Source organism: Pogoniulus pusillus, chromosome 22, assembly GCF_015220805.1.
Source record: "Pogoniulus pusillus isolate bPogPus1 chromosome 22, bPogPus1.pri, whole genome shotgun sequence".
NCBI classification, from domain to species: domain Eukaryota; kingdom Metazoa; phylum Chordata; class Aves; order Piciformes; family Lybiidae; genus Pogoniulus; species Pogoniulus pusillus.
In genome coordinates, this window is record NC_087285.1 from 18,685,545 (window position 1) to 18,706,453 (window position 20,909).

The following is a 20,909-nucleotide window of genomic DNA, read 5'->3' on the forward strand; positions in this document are numbered from 1 at the left end:
AAGACAAGAAATGTCATATGGCTGCAGTGAAAACTAGACCCACCCCTGGTCAGATCACCTCCGAGCATCAGCAGGCACCAGCCAGTTCAGATAAGGTCCAGTGTAGGGGGGGTTTGTGAATATACAAAGTGTGAATGAAATCCTTGCTTTAGACTCTCCCTGGAAGAGATCTGGAGTTTACCTCCCCTCTTTATTGTTGAAATTGAATAACGTTTAACAGTAATCAGAGAACCCCAAGCCAGCTGCAGCTAGTGAAAGAAGGCAGACTGCAGCTATGAGTGTGCAGGACTGAAAGGGCTTGGCAAGCCATCACTGCTAACACAAGAGTCAATGCAATGCAGACTCCTCATCTTGAAATTACAGCATCCTAAGCCATTTTGAATCCCATCCATTTTTTAAAGTCCCAGGGAATTCAGCACAAAATGCTCTTGTCAAGGCCTTGTCTAGATAAGGTTTGTGTCTTTGGAGTCTGAGCTCAGACTCATGTTTTATGAGCAGGTCTTTGAGAGCAGGGTGACATTAATGTCATACATAGTCACCAGCCCCACATTCACAGAATCACAGAATTAACCAGGCTGGAAAAGACCTCTTGGATAATCAAGTCCAACCTATCACCTAACCCTTCTGATTAACTAAACCATAGCACTAAGTGCCTCATCCAGCCTTCTCTTAAACACCTCCAGGGATGGTGAATCCACCACCTCCCCAATCAGTCCATTCCAATGCCAATCACTCTTTCTGTGAAGAGCTTCTTCCTAACATCCAGCCTGAACCTGCTTGAGGCTGTGTCCTCTTGTCCTGTTACTGGGTGTCTGGGAGAAGAGACCAGCCCTAATAGATCACAGAATCACAGAACATTAGGGGTTTGGAATGGACCTTGAAAGGTCATCCAGTCCAATCCCCACCCCCAGGACAGGATCACCTAGAGCAGACCACACAGGAACACATCCAGTCAGGTTTTGAATGTCTCCAGAGAAGGTTTTGAAGGTCTCTCTGGGCAGCCTGCTCCAGTGTTTTGCACTCTCACAGTGAAAAACTTTTTCCTTGTGTTCACATGGCACCTCCTGTGCTCTAGCTTGCACCCATTGCCCCTTGTCCTAGATCTTATTACAGTACCTAGCACCATTCTTCTGAAAGACAGCAGATGCAACTACTGCAGAGACTTCAGACAAGGAGTGCAAAACTTCCCAAGGCAAGGTCCTCCTGCTCCAAGAAGACTCTGTGCTATCATGTTGTGAGGACATGTGCAGCTAAATATCTTGTGGCTGTCATAATTCTACTTGGACCTCTCTGCTGCTCTGCTACAGTGGCTTCTCACAACTCCCTCACACCCTTTGGACTTCATCAACAGCAGGAGTTTTGCAAAGGGTGAAACCAGAAGCCTCACTTCCTCCTGAGCAGCTTTCTTTGGCTTGCCACACATTCACCTTGCAGCACTGCCTGTAGGCTCTCTCTATCGCCAAGCACCTGAATCCACAGGCAGAGACAGCTCTTTCCCTAAACTCATTTCATGTCACCTATGCATTTAGGAGAGGTTTGTTAGCTTGGTTGGGGAGGTTTTTTGGTGTTTGGAGGGTTTGGTGGGGTTTGTTTGGGTTTCTTTTGTTTTGGGGTTTTTTTTGCTAATCTAGCCAATTTTAGACCACATTTTCTGACCAGGAACAGATCTGCTTTGAAGAGAAGCCACACAGCCATAAAGGAAGACTCAAATAATGTCTGTTCCTGCCTTAGAAATCAAACCTCCCAGCTGAAGCTGAGAAGGAGCACCTACTACCAGGGGTCCTGTGTAGACAGCAAGAACAGAGTCTTCCTAAGCCCAAGTCACTGCCCTGCAGACATTGCAGGCTCCCAGAGTGTCACCAGGCACATTGCCAGCCTCAGATTTTCATCTTCTACAGATAAATTGGGAATTTCACTCTTTCTGCCCTGGGCCACAGCGAGGTCCTCAAAAGATTTCATTGCCTTCTGTACTCAACTCAAGTATCATTTGAGGATCACACTCCAAACATCTTCCAATCCAGAGACCATGCTGCTGTACTGAACTCATCCCTGCATTGCAGGTACCAGTAGCAAATGCTCGACTGACCATCAAATGAGAAGCAAAAATACATCCATCCCCTACAGTCCCAAAGGCTCTGCAGGGGCTCTACAGCCACATGACACTTATTTCAGCCTTGAATTGCAGATTGCTGATTCCACCTGCCTTTTGCAAAGCCAGCCTGACAGAGTACCAGGTATGCTCCTTGCTGTTTGCCTTGTAATTAAGCAATAATTGCTGCCCAAGGCTAATCTCAGAGTGTATTTTACCTGTGGAGCTCAGTGCCAGAGTTCACATTTGTAATTTAGTGGCATGCCAAGGAGCTATACCTAAAACTCACAAAAGGATTTTTCTCCACTCATCATCTCTCTTCTACTTTGGTGGCAGCTGGGATCCTGTCTTCAGAGATGTTTGGGCTGGGCAAACAAATTAGCAGAGACCAGCCTCATTAGGAATTCACATGGGTACCCATCCTGCTTCACAGCAGGAATGAGATGCTGGCTGCTCTGTGTCTGGACCCCAAACCCTCCCCAGTATGGGATGTACACTAAAGCCTCTTCTTTCTTTCTCCTCACACAGCCTGGCAGCCTCCAAAGAAGCTGAAGCAGCTGCACGATCTGCACCCAAACCCATGTCTCCTTCTGATTTCTTGGATAAGCTGATGGGGAGAACTTCAGGCTATGATGCCAGGATTAGACCAAACTTTAAAGGTAAAAACCACTGCTGCTTGGCTTTGCTTGCCTCTGGGACTGAAATTTGCACCCAGTCCTCAAGAATGTGCCTCTAATTGTATAAGCAAAATGAACAATCTTTATGTTTATATGAAATGTGCATGATAATGAGAGGTTTGGCACATGAATCACTTGTAGTTGTCTGGAAAGGCATCCAACTTCCACTCAGAATGGAAACGACCTTGCAATAACTTTACATGCAGGAAAAACTTCAATACAGGGATTGGGAATCTTGCCAGACCAAGCAGTGACTGGCAAGGAGATAAACATCTTACATGAGAAGAAAAGCTTCAACTTTCCTTTCCCCTTAAACCAGTGTCCACAGCACCTCCTGGTGCTCTCTTGGCACTGATGCCAAGAGAAGTATCTGCCATCAGCTCCAGAGGAATTCAGCAAGATGTCAGAAACAGCTCTGACCCATCATCATCCTCATAGTAAACAACTACCTGAAGGGAGGTTGTAGCCAGGTGGCATTGGGCTCTTCTGCCACGCAACCAGCAACAGAACAAGGGAACACAGTCTCAAACTATGCCAGGGGAGGCCTAGGCTGGTTGTCAGGAGGAAACTGTTCCCAGAGAGAGTGATTGGCATTGGAATGGGCTGCCCAGGGAGGTGGTGGAGTCGCTGTCCTTGGAGGTGTTGAAGCAAAGCCTGGCTGAGGCACTTAGTGCCATGGTCTGGTTGATTGGCCAGGGTTGAGTGCTAGGTTGGACTGGATGATCTTGGAGGTCTCTACCAACCAGGTTGATTCTATGATAGTAAAGGGATTCTGAAGCCAGAGCCCAACACAGCTCTATCACAAAGCTACTTGTCACACCTCACTTGCTGAGGTTACCTCATACTCACTTGCAACCAAGGAGCACCAAAGCAGGCCCTGGGAGAGTCGACAGAAACTCTTTGTTCCTCAAAACACCTCTTCTAATACAGGCGAGGTTTGGTTTGGGATCATTGTGGCTTGGGGTTTATTTTGTTGGTGGCTTTTCTGTTTGGTCTAGTGGAGGTGTCTCAGCCCACAGCAGAGAGGTTGGAACTAGGTGACCTTTAAGGTCCTGTCCAACCCAAACCATTCTATGAATCTATGGGGGGGTGGGAGGGTGTTATCTTTTCATTTTAACTGACTTCACTTTCCAAGAGCTACGTGCCCTTGACTCACACCCAGAGACAAAGCAGAACCTGCTCCCTCTCAGCCACAGTCCTCTTCAACACTCATTTTATTCACTTCTTTTGTTTCCTACTACCAATTCCTCCTCCTTCCCAAGAGTAGCAGGCAATGCCAACAGAGGACTCCCAGTCCCATTAATCGTGGTGGCAGCACCTGCCATCAGCTTCAAACCATCAGCTCCATACTGGGCTCTTAAACCAAATAGAGGTGGGAAGTTTATGCCTCAGTTTAGTTAATGAGAAGGGTTGGGTGATAGGTTGGACTCGATGATCCCAGAGGTCTTTTCCAACCTGGTTAATTCTGTGATGCTGTAATCAGCTGGGCAATAGAGAACACTGAGGTTTTTTAACCACAGCACAAAGAGTTAAGTGGGGAAAAAAAAAAAAAAACAACAAAAAAGTCAGAAAGAGTTAAAACAAACCACCCTGCAAACCTGCCTGCCACTAAATTATGCACACACACAAAAGAAATTAAACTTTAATATTTAATGAAATGTACACATTATCTTCCTGCTGCAGGCAGCTGCACTGCATTTTTATTTGAGATAATTTAATTTTGGGTTTATTTCAATGAACTACACCTTCCCCACAGGGCAGTTGGGCTGGCTTAGCCTCCCACACATAAATCAGGCTCCAATTTATATGGGAGGCACAGGAGGTGTTTTACAGAGCTTGGGGTTGTAGCTCTCAAAGCATGTCATTTGAATTAACTGCAGTAACTCATAAGGGCACTTTAATGGGTTAGATCTAAATGAAAATAATACCAAAGATGCTTATCTGATTGATTTTTGGGGAGGAGAAGATTAAAAGAAAGAAGATTGCAGCTTTTCCATAAATGCTGTAAAGTCTGGGGTTAGCTGTGGATTCACATTCTGGGAACAAGAAAGAAGAGTTTGGGCTCTGGTCTGAGTTGGAAGAGGAAGTCAGTAATGGGGCTCTGGTCTGAGTTGGAAGATGGAGTCAGCAATTGGGCTCTGGTCTGAGTTGAAAGATGGAGTCAGCAAGAGGGCTCTGGTCTGAGTTGAAAGATGGAGTCAGCAAGAGGGCTCTGGTCTGAGTTGAAAGATGGAGTCAGCAAGAGGGCTCTGGTCTGAGTGGGAAGATGGAGTCAGTAATGGGGCTCTGGTCTGAGTTGGAAGAGGAAGTCAGTAACTGGGCTCTGGTCTGAGTTGGAAGATGGAAGTCAGAAACTGGGCTCTGGTCTGGGTTGGAAGATGGAGTCAGCAAGAGGGCTCTGGTCTGGGTGGGAAGATGGAGTCAGTAACGGGGCTCTGGTCTGAGTTGGAAGATGGAGTCAGTAACGGGGCTCTGGTCTGAGTTGGAAGATGGAAGTCAGAAACTGGGCTCTGGTCTGAGTTGGAAGATGGAAGTCAGAAACTGGGCTCTGGTCTGAGTTGGAAGAGGAAGTCAGAAACTGGGCTCTGGTCTGAGTTGGAAGAGGAAGTCAGAAACTGGGCTCTGGTCTGAGTGGGAAGATGGAAGTCAGAAACTGGGCTCTGGTCTGAGTTGGAAGAGGAAGTCAGAAACTGGGCTCTGGTCTGAGTTGGAAGAGGAAGTCAGAAACTGGGCTCTGGTCTGAGTTGGAAGAGGAAGTCAGAAACTGGGCTCTGGTCTGAGTTGGAAGATGGAAGTCAGAAACTGGGCTCTGGTCTGAGTTGGAAAATTAAGTCAGCAACTCACGCAAGCAGAGCTGAACCTGGCAACCATGGCCCAAGTGACCTCTCACATAGACTGTGCTACAGAGTCACTATATCACAGTCTATACTGTGCTACAGAGTCACTATCACTTTGGTTGGAAACCATCTCTAAGATCTTCAAGTCCAACCATCAACCCAACACCGCCATGGCCACTAAATCATGTTCCCAAAGTGCCATGCCTACATGTTTTTTTAGCACCTCCAGTGATGGTGACTCCACCACCACCCTGGCCAACTTGTTCCAATGCTTGACCACTTTCAGTAAAACAAATCTTTCCTGATATCCAAATTAAACCTCCCCTGGGGCAACCTGAGACAGTTTCCTCTCATTCTATCACTTGGCACTAGAGAGAAGACACCAACCCCAATTCACTATAACCTGCTTTCAGGTAGTTGTAGAGAACAAGAAGGTCTCCCCTCAGCCTCTTTTACTTCAGACTACACAATCACAGTTCACTCAGCCACTCTTCCTATATTTAACAATCTGGAGCAAGAGCTGCACAGATTGAACAGTCTGAGAGATGATGCTGAGCTGACAAATGGCTGTCTAGGAGCTGGTCAGACAGAAGTCTGCTCAGATTGTCTGGGACTCACCAAGAAAACCCCAATCATAGAAGCATTACTGTTACATGACTGCAGTACTGCTCCTGCAGAGGCCAGACACAGAGTTTGAGAAGTGGCCAAAGCAGGAGTTAAATAAAGGGAAAGGAGAAGAAGCAAATCAAGCTCCAGATATTACTTAGTAATCAGGAAATTCCATTGATTTCCACACGGGAGGAAGTTTGCACTGATTAGAGGCAGAAGCCTCTTGTCAAAGCCATTCCTCCCTCCCAGGATTTCATCCTGCAGCAACTGCCAGACTGCAGATGTGGCCTTAACAGGCAAGTACCACTCTGCAGCAAGGCTGAGCCATCAGGCAGTGTTTGAAATGCAGACAACATCCTTGTCTCCATGAAAAAAATAATAAGCAAACCCCCCCTAAAAGTCCACACTTGCCACTTCTACAGATCTTCTCTTCTCAGAAGGAATCTGTCACAGGGATGAGATGAGATGAATTCCCCCACTGCTAAAGGGGGACCTTGGTTCCTGGGGCAGTGTCCTCTATTCCAGCTGGGCTGATTTTCTCTACCATACACTGGACAGCACCAACAGCAGGAACTTTGGGATTTCCCAGGACAGAGGGACTTTTTGCTGCTCCCCACCTTCTGTTAAGGCTCGACAGAAATCTTACTGTATGTGGGCAAGCTACTGTTTGCCAGGCACCAGATATGGCTCTGGTGCCAAAATGCTTTCCAGTTTTCTGCATTGTGCTGAGCTGCAGCTCTTGGCATTTCCCATGGTGCAAAAAGTAACATTTCCAACTCAGATTTGCTAGGCAATATTGCAACCCTCTTCCAGTCATAGTTGTGGCATTGGTCCCCAAAGGTACCAGTAATAGCCTACCCCCATGCACTTTGATCAATCAGGCAGAGGGGGACATGGAGGTGCTGGCCGATAGCTGACTGAACATGAGCCAGCAGTGTGCCCAGGTGGCCAGAAGGCCAATGGCATCCTGGCCTGGATCAGGAACAGCCTGTACTCAGTGCTGCATCCAGTTCTGGGCCTCTCAATTTAAGAAAGATGTTCAGGTGCTTGAGTGTGTCCAGAGAAGGGCAGCAAGGCTGGTGAGGGGCCTGGAGCACAGCCCTGTGAGGAGAGGCTGAGGGAGCTGGGGGTGTGCAGCCTGCAGCAGAGGAGGCTCCGGGCAGACCTCACTGATTTCTACAACTACCTGAAAGGAGGTTGTAGCCAGGTGGGGTTGGTCTCTTCTGCCAGACACTCAGGGACAGAACAAGAGGACACAGCCTCAAACTGCACCAGGGCAGGTTTAAGCTGGATGTCAGAAGTAAGTTCTTCACACCAAGAGTGATTTGCTTTGGAATGGGCTGATTGGGCAGGTGGTGGAGTCACCGTCCCTGGAGGTGCTTAAGAGGAGGCTGGATGAGGCACTTAGTGACAGAGTTTAGTTAATTAGAAGGGTTAGGTGATAGGTTGGACTCAGCAGTCTCAGAAGTCTTTTCCAATCTGGTTAATTCTGTGATCTTCTCATCCCTTAATCCTCAAGCCTCTCCTTTGGAGCATCTTAACTTTTCTACCATGAGCAAGCTAAGCAAAGCTTCAGCCTGAAAGGAAATAAAACTCAGGAAAACCAAGGCCCAAAACAGGACAGGCAGAGAATTTCTGCTGGCAGAGCCCTTCAGTCTATCCAGCTACGAGCTTTTGCAGACCCCATCATTATCCTATGGGGTACCTGCTCCTCTACCCATCCTGATCCCTATGAACATTCTACTGCCTTAGCTCTGTGGGGAGCACAGAGGTGATTTAGGCAAGTCTTTTAAAAGTACAGAGCTCTAAAGGAGGGGATGTTAAGAGGCTCTCAGCCCTTTTCTGGGTTACATTGTCACCTATACAGCTAGGATATCTAGAAAGCTGTCCTGCCTGTTTGTGACCTAGTCCTTTTCATCAAAACAGGTCACAGAAACATTCAGGTTGGCAAAGCCCCTCAGGATTATCAAGTCCAACCTAGAACCTACTCTACAAGATTCACCTTAAACCATGTTCCCAAGCACCATATCCAGATGACTTTTAAATACATCCAGGGTTGGTGACTCCACCACCTCCCTGGGCAGCTCATTCCAGTGCCTGACCACTCTCTCTGTGAAACACATTTCCCTAATATCCAGTCTAAACCTACCCACTCACAGCTTGAGGCCATTCCCTTTTGTTCTGTGTCAAACTACCTGTGAGGATAGACCAGCACCCACCTCTCCACAACATCCTTTCAGGTAGCTGTAAGACAGCAATGAGGTCTCCCCTCAGCTTCCTCTTTTTCAAACTAAGCATATATATAAAGCTTCTCCCAAACAGAGGAACAAAAGGTGAAGCAAAAGCACTGCCTGATGTCAAACTGCCATTAGAACCAAGACTAGACTAATCCAGGTCATCCAGATATCATTCCCACACTCAGTCAGCCTGTTCCCACAATGGGCTTTAACATGACAGAGTGGTGATATTTTGTCTAACAAGCACACAGTGAACTGCTGTTCCAATCTGTATTTGTCATGCAGGCCCACCAGTGAATGTCAGCTGCAACATTTTCATCAACAGCTTTGGTTCGATTGCAGAAACCACGATGGTAAGTAAAAATCACAGCACAGCTGCTCAGCTACTGGCTCAGCCTCACTGCAGTCCTGTCCCCCCTCAAAAAATGCAGCATCATTCTCCTCTTTAATGTGAGCAGAGGGGAATGATGTCTCTGTGTTCACAAGCAGAGGGAAATGATGTCTCCATGTTCACAAGCTTATTTAAGGTATGAGTAAACTAATGTCCAACACACACGGCTCAAAGAATGTGTAGTTAAAGACCACACAATCTCTACCTGCATCTCTACAAAAACACTGCACAGGCAAAGTAGAAGGCTCAAAGAAGGAAATAAATGTCCTTTTTTGAGGTCTTGCCTTAGGCTCCAAGATCAGAGGTGGTTGCAAACACTTCAAGTGCACAGAAACCCAGAAGTTTGAATCAACATTTTCATGAAGTGGAATCAACTGAGCCCAGCTTCAGCTGGCACCACATGTCAGATTCACAAAGAGGAAGAGTCACTAGATGGTGATTTTCTTGGAGATACACTCCTGTTAGACAAAGATTTCTTTCATACAAATCATCACAACCAATATTTGCAAGTTAAGACTCACCAGACAAAATTAGTGAGCATGGCTACAGGCTGTATCTAATTGGCAAGACACTAGGAGCAGAGGATCACTAGAAAAAGGAGATAATTGCTCCATCTGAAAACCACTAAAGATTGGTTGTGACATGACCAGTGAACAGCAAATGAAAACTCTGGAGAGACAGTGCCTTACCTCTCTGCTAATTAAAGGTAATCTAGAAAGATGGTGTTTAATAACTCTCTGCTAATTCTTTCTCTAGTAGGGTGTTGAATGAAGAATGAGAAGCTCCAGCTTCAGATGTTTTGTGCATACAGGCAGGAATAGGCTTTACAGTTCCAGGCTTTACATAGAGGTCACACTCCTTGACTTCAGCAAGTTACTTGACATGCACAGCACTGTCAGAGATCAACAGATACATAGAGATATAAAATCTGGGGTTAGAAGTCTCTTCTGGCCCTATACCATTCTTGTGGAAAGGTTTGGAGGTAGAGTGGAGGAAAAAAAACCACAAACCAAAACTATTTATCTGTCCAAGCACAGAAATTAACACATTTCCTAGCTGGATTGCTGAATTTGTCAGATATCATGGGTGAGATGTTCATGGGTTCACTTGTATATAAAGCTAAAGAATTAGAGCTGAAACACACATCTGTTCCTAATGAATTATCCTGTTAGATGCCTCCTTCAGTGTTACAGGCAACAAACAGTTCTGACACAGTCTAGCAGAGATGATCCAGGGTGCAAGGGAGAAGGACTGACCTACCAGGGATCCTTGTGCAATGCAGAGGCCACATTACAATGAAGTGTTTCACAGTATCTCTGCCCTACATTGCAAGATGCATTGGAGCAAACAAAGACACCACAAGATCCCTGTAAGCAGGATGCTCCATAAAATCAGCACAGACTAAGATGAGAGTTGCCACTCACCTCCAAGACATGCTGCAGGGACTTGCTATCCTCTCCAGATGCCACTCATTTCATAGTCTAGCTTCCATAGAAAAAAAATTTCCCATGGGAACCCAAGAATACCCTCTGGGCTTGTTGCTTTGTCTAGAAATACCCAAGCCAGCTCTGACAAGCTAGTCCAGATGTCAGGCTGACACAGCACTGCACACAACCCAATCTGATGTGCTGCTACTGCTTGCAAATGCTGATGAGAACACCAACAACACAGGTACTGAAGCATCTGAAAATGAGAGCCCAGCAAGCTGAAGAAAACTTTGGGATTTTACTCTGCAGTGAAGCCAGTCTCTCCTCACTGTTGGAGCAGGTCAAACAAACAGTGTTGGCTCCCCACCATGGTTTCTGGGAAGGGCAAAAGATCTTGTCACAAAAGGATTTTGAGACTGCTTTGAATTCAGACCAGTGACCAAATATCTGTGGAGGGAAAGCTTGGGTGGCAGAGATGTAATTCAGTGTTTCACCACAAACCAAGCAGAACTCTATCACTGACCTTTAGAACTGGTGATAGTAACACTTCCTCAGCTTCTTCTCTGGCCAAAACTCCAACATTGTGGTTTAAACCTCAATCATTGCACTCTAAGTCTGGCCATGTCCAGGTTCTGAGTGCTATGTCATTTTATGTTTGGTTACCCTTGCACCACCACTTGCAAGAGAAGAACTACAGGTTTTTATGGCTAGCACACCTGCAATTAGAGGAGCCTTTAAGTATCTCCATGGTGGGACTGTTAGCTTCTACAGAAAATACCACTGCTCACACCTTACAAAACAACAGAAATCATGAGGTCGTCATGCAGTGGATTAGAGAAGATGAAGGTGAATGTTCACTTACAGCCTGAGGCATCAGGGAAAGCAGAGGAAAAGGAGTAAATCATAGAATCAACCAGGTTAGAAGAGACCTCCAAGATCATCCAGTCCAACCTATCACCCAGACCTATCCAGTCAACTAGACCATGGCACTAAAAATAGAGGAAATTAGAACAAAAAAGCCACTTGGGCCTACAACCCTCAGAAGTGAAGACAATGAGTTGAGAGCAAGAGAAGGCTCAGACTTCCCAGACTGGGCAGAAAGCTGATGTCTGCCCAGCAAAGGTTCAAGATGAACAAGGCAAGAAATGGAGACCTGAAAAATCACTGCAAGGACAGAAAAATAACAAAGTCATCCATCAAACTGGACTCCCCCAAAGCAGAGCTAACTTCAAGAAAGGGAAGTTAACTCCTTTAAGCACCTGCAGAACTGGAGACCTGTAGTGAAAGCCAGTAGTGGTGCACAGAATGGATTGCACACTTGTGTTACATTGCAGCCCATGGATTGTATCTATCAATTTCACTTGCAATCAGCTCTAAGGATAAGGGAAACTGGAATTGGGAACACATTGTGGGAACCCAACAAGAGCTTCAGAGGTAAAGATATAACCAACTACAACAGCCAGGCAAGAGGCAGGTGGTCTCTTGTCCCAAAGCATTACTACAACAGTGCATCCAACAGCCAGGGATTCCAAAGGACAAATGCAAGATGCATCTGCTCTATCCACTTCTTTTCATTAAAAACATGAAACAAATCCCAATCACAAGCTGCTAGATCCTTTTTTACACTTCAACAGCACAATCACCTTCTCCCCAACCATACCAGATCGGGAAGCCTGTAGCAAAGCTACAAATTCTTCATTCAAAAACAGAAGTCAAGCACCAGGGGACCAGGGCCTTCATTTTAAGTGAATTAACTGCACCAGCTTAAGCTTTTCTTTGTAGCACAAGACAACAGGTAGGGTTAGCTGAGCTTTTCAACCAGCAAACTTCCTGCTGTAACAGCAGCCTTGGAATTAAGCTATGCCCTTGATCTCCCTTCCCATGGCAGATGCAGTTTTGTTGCTCTCTCACTAGCCTAGGCAGTTGGGAGCACTTTGTGTACAGCAAAGGCACACAGAAAGCAAGGAATATGCTTTTATGTCATCATCTAAAGCTATTAGGAACTGGGCTCAGTGTTTTAGACAACCTGTCCCAGTCTCAAGTTTCAAAAACAAAACACATGCACCAAATGGAAGTGTAAGGGACAGAAAGCCACAAAACAGCCAGCTCAGGCTCCCTAGACCCAGTGTATATATGCAAATTTATTGTTGCTGCTTTCAGGCCACAGTTATTCCATCTGAAAAGAGCAAACCAAATGTGACCTTCCAGCCGGCTGCAGCACAGGTGCAATTGGTCTCCCAGCTTCTCCTAAGGACAGTAGAAGCTGGAGGCTGCAACTGTCCAAATGTTAAGTACTCATTTGGAGCCATCTGCGTGTGAGCCTTCCAATGAGACAACAAAAACACCCTGCAAAAGAGACTGAGCAATTTACTGCAGCCTCACAGGCCAGAGAGAGGCTGACAGCAGATAGGACTGCCAAAGCATGTGGGTCACACACTGAATACCAGGCCAAATTACCCCAAGTTCATCGGTTGGATGTCAGGAGGAAGTTTTTCACAGAGAGAGTGATTGGCATTGGAATGGGCTGCCCAGGCAGGTGGTGGAGTCACTGTCCCTGGAGGTCTTCAAGAAAAGCCTGGATGAGGCACTTAGTGCCATGGTCTGGTTGATTGGCCAGGGCTGGGTGCTAGGTTGGCCTGGATGATCTTGGAGGTCTCTTCCAACCTGGTTGATTCTATGATTCTAAAACACCTAAGTACCAGCACTAAGAGTAAAGGCTGGGGTTGGAGCTCAATTTTCTGTAGTCACTCATTCTTAAAACCTACCATCAGTCCCACAGGGATGATAAGCACATCAATCACAAGAAGACAAAATGGAAACATTTTGGCTTTGCTTTGCTTGTTGTTTTTTTGCCATCAGTCAGTTGTAATTCTCTGCAGGGCAAATAGCCTTAAAAATGTTTGTGTATTCCCTTTGCAGAGAATGAAGTCCATGCTAATACAGCACCCTGTGCTCTGCTCTCCAAGCTGGGTAACACAAGTCCCTCCTCAGGCAGTTCAACCTCCACCCTGTTTCTTTCCATTGGCAAAATGTAAATTAATGAAAGGTCTCTCACCAAAACTGCTCAGTGCAGAACTCTTGAGTAAGGAGCTGTAACCTATTGAGTTTCCCCTCAGCCTCCATCCCTTCTCCACAGCACTACCTCCAGCCTGCCACAGCTTTCAGCAGCTCACAGAGCATCAGATGCCAAGACTGTGGTATCTTGGGAAGGAAAAGTCTCAAATGATCTTCTGTTTCCCTGTCTCCTTGCGAGGTCACGAAGCACAATTTCATTTCAGCATTATCAAACTGAACTACTTTGATCACTTCAGTTATTCTATTCTTGCCCTATGTCATTTCCCCCTTGGGAGTACAAAGCCTTTGTGCCAAATTGCAAAGCTCCTGAATGCCTTCACGACACAGAGTTGCTGCTCTCCACTCCCAAGCCAGACAGAGGAGCAGGCTGCATAAGATAATCAATGCCTGGATGTGAATGGCACACAAATGAGGAGCTCAAGTGATGATAAGAAGGAAATGGAGAAAGAGATTTGGTTTTTTTTATTGCTGAGTTTGCAGCCCCAGTTAAACCTCTTTTTTTGCTTGGAAGTTCACACCAGAAATTAACCTGTTCTGTCCACCATTTAGGAATAACCATGGACTTCTTGGTGGTGCTGAGACCTCAGACAACAGCATCCAGGAATCATATAATCAACCAGGTTGGAAGAGACCTCCAAGATTATCCAGGCCAACCTAGCACCCAGCCCTAGCCAATCAACCAGACCATGGCACTAAGAGCCTCATCCAGGCTTTGCTTGAACACCTCCAGGCAAGGCGACTCCACCACCTGCCTGGGCAGCCCATTCCAATGCCAATCACACTCTCTGGCAACAACTTCCTCCTAACATACAGCCTAGACCTCTCAGCCTCTCACCACAGCTTGAGACTGTGATCCCTTGTTCTGTTGCTGGTTGCTTGGCAGAAGAGCCCAATCTCACCTGGCTACAGCCTCCCTTCAGGTAGTTGTAGACAGCAGTGAGGTCACCTCTGAGCCTCCTCTTCTGCAGGCTGCACAGCCCCAGCTCCCTCAGCATCTCTTCATAGGGTTTGTGTTTCAGGTCTCTCACCAGCTTTGTCACTCTAACACCACACAACCACCACATGCCCCTGACACAGGACATGACTGCAGGACACTTGGGCTCTGGAGATGTCTTAGGAGGAGGCTTTTTGTAGCCATCTGCTCTGAGAAATTTACTTCCATTCACCCCACAAACCTCTCTTCTCACCTTTTCCTTTCTTTTTAGCAAGTTACGGTGCTGAAGCAGTGAGTTTACTCTAGCAAGAAAGCTTATCCACAACAATGCAGGCCTTTGCAGAGAGATTGGCTCCATTTCCCCACCCCCCTCTTCCATCAGGCTGAGAACACTTCTGGGCAGCTACCACCAAAGTTTCTTCCAAACATGAGTTTAATTTGTGTTGTACATGACATAAGTCCCTAACTGGAGCTGACCTGCTAGCATCCAGCTTATTTGTAGCTGAATAAGCAAAACAACCTTTTGCTTTCTACCTATTAGGTCAGTGACATTGATTTCCCCTGACTGCAATGGCTGCAGATCTTTACACACAGAAAAGGGAGAGCTGAAAGCATAGAAGGTGTGCAGGGAGCTGCTGCGTGCCATGGCAAGAGGAGATCCAGGGCTGCTTTCCTTTTTCAGCTGTGCCTGATGAGCCAGGCCTGAGCTTCAGAGCCTGTCTGCAGCTAGTCACATTTTCCCAAGACACATTCTCCAGGCCCAACAGAGATGAATAATTAAGTCAGAGGGATGCACCAGGACTTGTGGAGGTCACATTCAGAATATCAACAGAAGGAGAGAGTGTCGTAACTCTTTTTCCTCTTCAGAAGTCTGCTTCTTTTAGCATCAAGTCCTTGGTCCATTTGCTGTTGTCATGATCATTATGTCATTAGCAGCTTCTCTGCTCCAAGGATGCAGATGGCATTAAGTGGCATGAAACAGATGGGCTTGGCTATGAACTGCCCCATCCAAACCATGAGGCATCCAAGACACAAACCTCTCCCAACTCTGAGGAGTGACTGGCCCTCACAGGAGTCAGGTCTTCCTGGACCAAAGGTTATGTGTTCATAGTCAAGCGAGCACTTGAGGCAGCAACACCAGGAAGAATTTCCTTCACATGTACCCTTCAACTCCAGAGCCTGGAGTTCTGCAAATGGAAACAACAGACCTGATGGCAGAATCAAGGAGATTCCCCCAAAGGTGCTTAAGAGTCTCACTGAAGGAAACCACAGAGGGAGAGGACTTCTGGGGTTTCCAGGGCTCCAGGCCAGACACAGGGAATATCCCTCTGATGGTCTGTCTCACTGTGCCTTTTCCCAAGCCTGGAGGTGCCGCAGGGAGTCAACGTGGGATGGTTCAACACCAAAAGGACGTTGTCTTCTGTCTCCTTTCCCCCCTAAATCTTTTCCAACAGTCAACTAGCTGACACCAGCCCTTACGGTTCCTGCAACTAACCAGCACTTCTCCAGCCCCAGGGTTCAGTCTGGAGGTCTTGACTCTTCACACACAGCTGATGATTGCAGTGATGGAGGGATGAAAGGACAGGCAGCTGCTCATGCTATGAGATAGCTGTAAGCCACAGAGCTAAAAATAACAGCAGCTCTTAGAGGAATAATGCCAAGGAGGCTCTCCATAGCTTGGGAATGCGGGCTATGTAGCCATTTCGACATGGTTTGCTCTTGAGAATGATTTTGGTACTTGCTCCCCAGCTCCCAGCACCTCCAGCCTGCTCTGATCACTGACTGCATGTCTCTGCCCGTGCAGGATTACAGAGTGAACATCTTCCTGCGGCAGCAATGGAACGACCCGCGCCTGGCGTACAATGAGTACCCTGATGACTCCCTGGACCTGGACCCCTCTATGCTGGACTCAATCTGGAAGCCTGACTTGTTCTTTGCTAATGAGAAAGGGGCCCATTTCCATGAGATTACCACAGACAACAAGCTCCTGAGGATCTCCAGAAATGGCAATGTCCTCTACAGTATCAGGTGAGGTGACCTGGTGGGAAGAGCTCCCATTTCTTTCAGTGGGAAGAGAAGATGATGTTGGGGTTTAACACAATTAGCAGTGTCATAGCAATGTGGTGGAAAGGGAGCTCTGGAGGTCTGCCGTGCAACCTCCTCCTGGTGGTTGTCAACAACTGATCAGGTCAGCTGTGGCTTTTGTCTATTCACATTGAAATGGAGATCCCATGGATCCCAACTTTCACTTCACTGACAACCCAATCCACTCTATTTTAAACCAATGAAACTAAGATCAAGCTTTATAAACTTGAAAGGGGAAAGTTTAACTCCATACTGAAGACTTTTTCACCTCCTGTATAAAAAGTAACTTTGCCTGAGGCTCACAGACCCTATCTTGCACTGCAGATCCCTGTGGCAGCCACGGGGCTATAAAGTGGGAAACAAACAACTCAGTGTTGTGATGTAGACAACCCCCATCAAACAAAGTGGTTCCAGCCCAAAGAACAGATCCCTGATGGCCAAAACACTAAGAGAACTGCCATGCATTTTGGCTGAACGTGGAAACCTCACTACTCTTAATTTCTAAAGACAGGCAGGCACTAAACCTGCCACCAGCAGCTTGGCAGCAAGTGTGATACAGAGCCCAGTACCAGGTGGCTTTGCAGGAGCACAGAGGGAGAATATTGAGTCACCCCAGCCCTGGGGTTGCTCTGCAAAACAGAGCAATGACTCAGCACAGGACACGGAGCAATGTGGCTGAGCTGATGACTGATTTCAAGTAGAAAACTTGGAAACACTTCAGTTCTTGTTTTAAGGAAAGAACTTTTCTCTCTCCCATCTCCAAATGAAAATATAGGTTCTTTTTAAGCTGCCTTTTCCTAAGAAAGCCCAAAAGAAAGAGGATATCCCTGATGGAAGAGCACAGAATAGCCAAAACTTGAAATAGTACTTCTCTTTGACACAAAACTTTCCATCTAAAGTGCTCTGCCATTCTCTGTCTCTTTGCTACAACTATTTTCAGTCAAACTCTCTCCAAGGCACTTACCAGAAAGTTGATTGTGTCTTGGAACCAATACTCAGCATCTTCAGCACTGGGCTCACCCAAAATCCTTGAGGATTTCACTCTTCTGGTGCTTCCTCAGCTTGTCTCATACACCCAGCATTTCATGGCCTGGCCACAGCCATCCCTGTTACACATCTGGCAGACAGCTACAGTAAATTCTTCTCAAGAACTTGCCTGCTGATGTAATTGAAGGCTTCTTTCTTACTGATCCAAGATGGAGTCTCCAGCCCAGAGATGGGCAAAGTGGGGAAAGGCAAGGTTGTGACTCTCTTCTGCTGAGGTGTTTGTTTGAACACCAAAAATGGAGTGTTTTCATATAAAGAAAGCTCTACTGTCAGATGTTCTCTCCCACCATGCCTCTAAACTCAAGCAGGTAGTTTCTTCCAACATAAGGACTTGAGTTAAACTATATTTCCCTCTTGCTATAGTTTCCTCTATGTCTGATGATAGAAAAAAGCAATTCCTGTCTCCCAGGAAATTCCACTATTTCTACATCAAGGAAAAAGCTGGGGGAAAAAACCAACCTGGACACCTCAGGGAACAGCATTTTCAGCATTATCAAACACCATCAGTAAGTTTGCAGATGACACCAAGTGTGGATCTGTTAGAGGGTAGAAGATCCCTGCAGAGGGACCTGGACAGCCTGGCTAGAGGGGCACAGTCCAACACCAGGAGTTTCAACAAGGCCAAGTGCAGGGTTCTGCACTTTGGCCACAACAACCCCATGCTGTGCTACAGGCTGGGGACAGACTGGCTGGAGAGCAGCCAGGCAGAGAGGGACCTGGGGGTGTTGGTAGATAGCAGCTGAAGATTAGCCAGATGTGTGCCCAGGTGGCCAAGAGAGCCAATGGCATCCTGGCCTGCATCAGGAACAGTGTGGCCAGCAGGACAAGGGAAGTTATTCTGGCTCTGTGCTCAGCACTGCTCAGGCCACACCTTGAGTGCTGTGTCCAGTTCTGGGCTCCTCAATTTCAGAAAGATATTGAGGTGCTGGAACGTGTCCAGAGAAGGGCATCAAGCATGGAAGGGGCCTGGAGCACAGCCCTGTGAGGAGAGGCTGAGGGAGCTGGTGTGCAGCCAGCAGAAGAGGAGGCTCAGGGCAGACCTCATTTCTGTCTGCAGCTACCTGAAGGGAGGTTGCAGCTAGGAGGGGGTTGGTCTCTTCTCCCAAGCACCCAGGGACAGAATAAGAGGACACAGTCTCAAGTTGTGCAGGGCAGGTTTAGGCTGGATGTTAGGAGGAAGTTTTTGCCAGAGAGAGTGACTGGCATTGGAATGGGCTGCCTGGGAAGGTGGTGGAGTCACCAATCCCTGGAGATGGTGAGGAGTCTGTATGAGGCACTTAGAGTCATAGTATAGTTAATGAGAAGGGTTAGGTGGCAGGTTGGATTCAGTGATCCTAGAAGTCTCTTCCAACCTGGTTATTTCTGTGATTCTGTGAAGCAACTCAAGTCTGTCTATCAATCAAATGATTTTGTGTTAGCCTGTAGAACCAAGCAAGCATTTTAAGCATAGACCATGGTATAGGGCAGCACAGAGAATGCAGTCTGCATCCAGTGGGAAAGGGAGCTTGGGAGACAAAAGTAGAGGGCTCAAGAAGCACAGCAGAAATTCAGGGAGTTACAGAGAATCACAGTGACTAATCACAGAGCATTATCCCTGCAGAAAACCCCACCAAAGGCTTTTTTCACCCTCCTCACAGCAATATGAGATCTTAACCAAGCTCCTTCTTTTGCTGTGCCACAGAAATGTTCTGTTCAAAGATTTCCAAACAGTCCCAGTCTCTGGAAATGCATCAGGGGTAAGGGGTCAAGAGAATGGGTTTGGGCTTGCTGCTCACACAAGCTGTTGTGAATCTGAGGCAAGAAACGAAGACTGAAGCAGCAAAACAGTTTGGTGTGGGAACTCTCTGTTCTGCACAGCCCAAATCAACACTGCAATGAAATGCCATCTGCAGCAGGCAGCTCTGGTGGGAATTATATCACAGACCCAAATGCTCAGCATTTCTGATGCTTTCCAGACAGGGAAGATGTGAATGATCAGTCCTTCCTCCCAGCACAGCAGTGTGTCTTAGGCATGTCTTAGGCAAGGTACAGCCCAATTGCCACACTGGGATGTCTGAGAGGGATCAAACTGTTTGGCATTACCCTGTGCTGTCTCCTCTCCTCAGGATCACTCTGACTCTGGCCTGTCCCATGGACCTGAAGAACTTCCCCATGGACGTACAGACATGCATCATGCAGTTAGAAAGCTGTAAGTCCTGTGTCCATCTCCATCTTGAAGAGGAGGCAACTGTTTCCCCCCACCCCCTACTATCTCCTTCCCTAGATGCAGCTCATTTCCAGTTCAGCCTTCAATGGAGGCTCACCCAAGAACTACTTACCCAGGGTTTTCCATTAAGCCAGCACATGTGGCACTTCCTGGGGAAGCCAAACCGTACAAGATCTCAGGAGAAGAGCTCTAGCTTGCTTGTATTTGGCCTTTCACTCTGGAGGAGAAAGATGAAAGTGTTTTCAGCTTCAAGGGGGAAGTTTTTCTCTTCAGATGAACATTAGCCTGGAGGCTCAGGGGGGACCTCATTGCTATCTACAACTACCTGAAGGGAGGCTGTAGCCAGGTGGGGTTGGGCTCTTCTGCCAGGCAACCACCAACAGAACAAGGGGACACAGCCTCAAGCTGTGCCAGGGCAGGTCTAGGCTGGATGTTAGGAGGAAGTTGTTGGCAGAGAGAGTGATTGGCATTGGAATGGGCTGCCCAGGGAGGTGGTGGAGTCACCATCCCTGGAGGTGTTCCACAAAAGCCTGGATGAGGCCCTTAGTGCCATGGTCTGGTTGACTGAATAGGGCTGGGTGCTAGGTTGGCCTGGATGATCTTGGAGGTCTCTTCCAACCTGGTTGATTCAATGATTCTGTTTTGCCCCTTGTACATGTTGCTTATTTATCCCAAAGGAGGGAAAGATGATGAACAACTTCATTCAGAGGAAGAGGCCGAGTCTGAGAAAATAGCAAGCAGCTCAACAAGCCAAGCTCAAGTGATTTATTGCAGATAACTCATTGCAGGCCACCACAGCCCCAGAGCAGGTTGTTACCCTTTTCCCATATGCATAAGCAGTTCTGCCTCAACCCAAGTCCCATTCTTTACAGCATGGTCAAGGAAAGCCAGGATCTTGTGTTCAGTTTTGGGCTCCCCAGTTGGAGAGGGACAGGGATCTGCGGGAGAGAGTCCAGCGGAGGGCTACAAGGATGATGAGGGGACAGGAGGGCATGGCTGATGAGGAGAGGATGAGGGATCTGGGGCTGTTTAGTCTGGAGAAGAGAAGACTGAGAGGGGATTTGATAAATGTTTCTAAGTATCTGAAGGCTGCCAGGAGAGGGAGGACAGGCTCTGCTCACTGCTGCCTGGGATAGGACAAGGAGCAATGGGTGTAAGTTGCAGCAAAGGAGATTCCACCTCAAGACAAGGGGGAACTTCTTTCCTGTAAGGGTCACAGAGCACTGGAACAGGCTCCCCAGAGAGGTTGTGGAGTCTCCTCCTCTGGAGCCTTTCATGACCTGTCTGGATGTTTT

At 47.1% G+C, this 20,909-nt stretch overlaps 1 protein-coding gene across 2 annotated transcripts in view; it reads left to right on the forward strand.

The window, feature by feature from the left end:
* The window catches only part of GLRA1 (glycine receptor alpha 1), a 45,029-nt gene that overhangs the window by 17,292 nt on the left and 6,828 nt on the right, over positions 1-20,909 (forward strand). For both annotated transcript variants that reach the window (XM_064161315.1, XM_064161316.1), the window contains exons 2-5: positions 2,618-2,748; positions 8,735-8,802; positions 16,081-16,304; positions 19,514-19,596. In XM_064161315.1, coding sequence (XP_064017385.1) covers positions 2,618-2,748; positions 8,735-8,802; positions 16,081-16,304; positions 19,514-19,596 — 506 coding nt within the window. The remainder of the gene's footprint in view (positions 1-2,617; positions 2,749-8,734; positions 8,803-16,080; positions 16,305-19,513; positions 19,597-20,909) is intronic.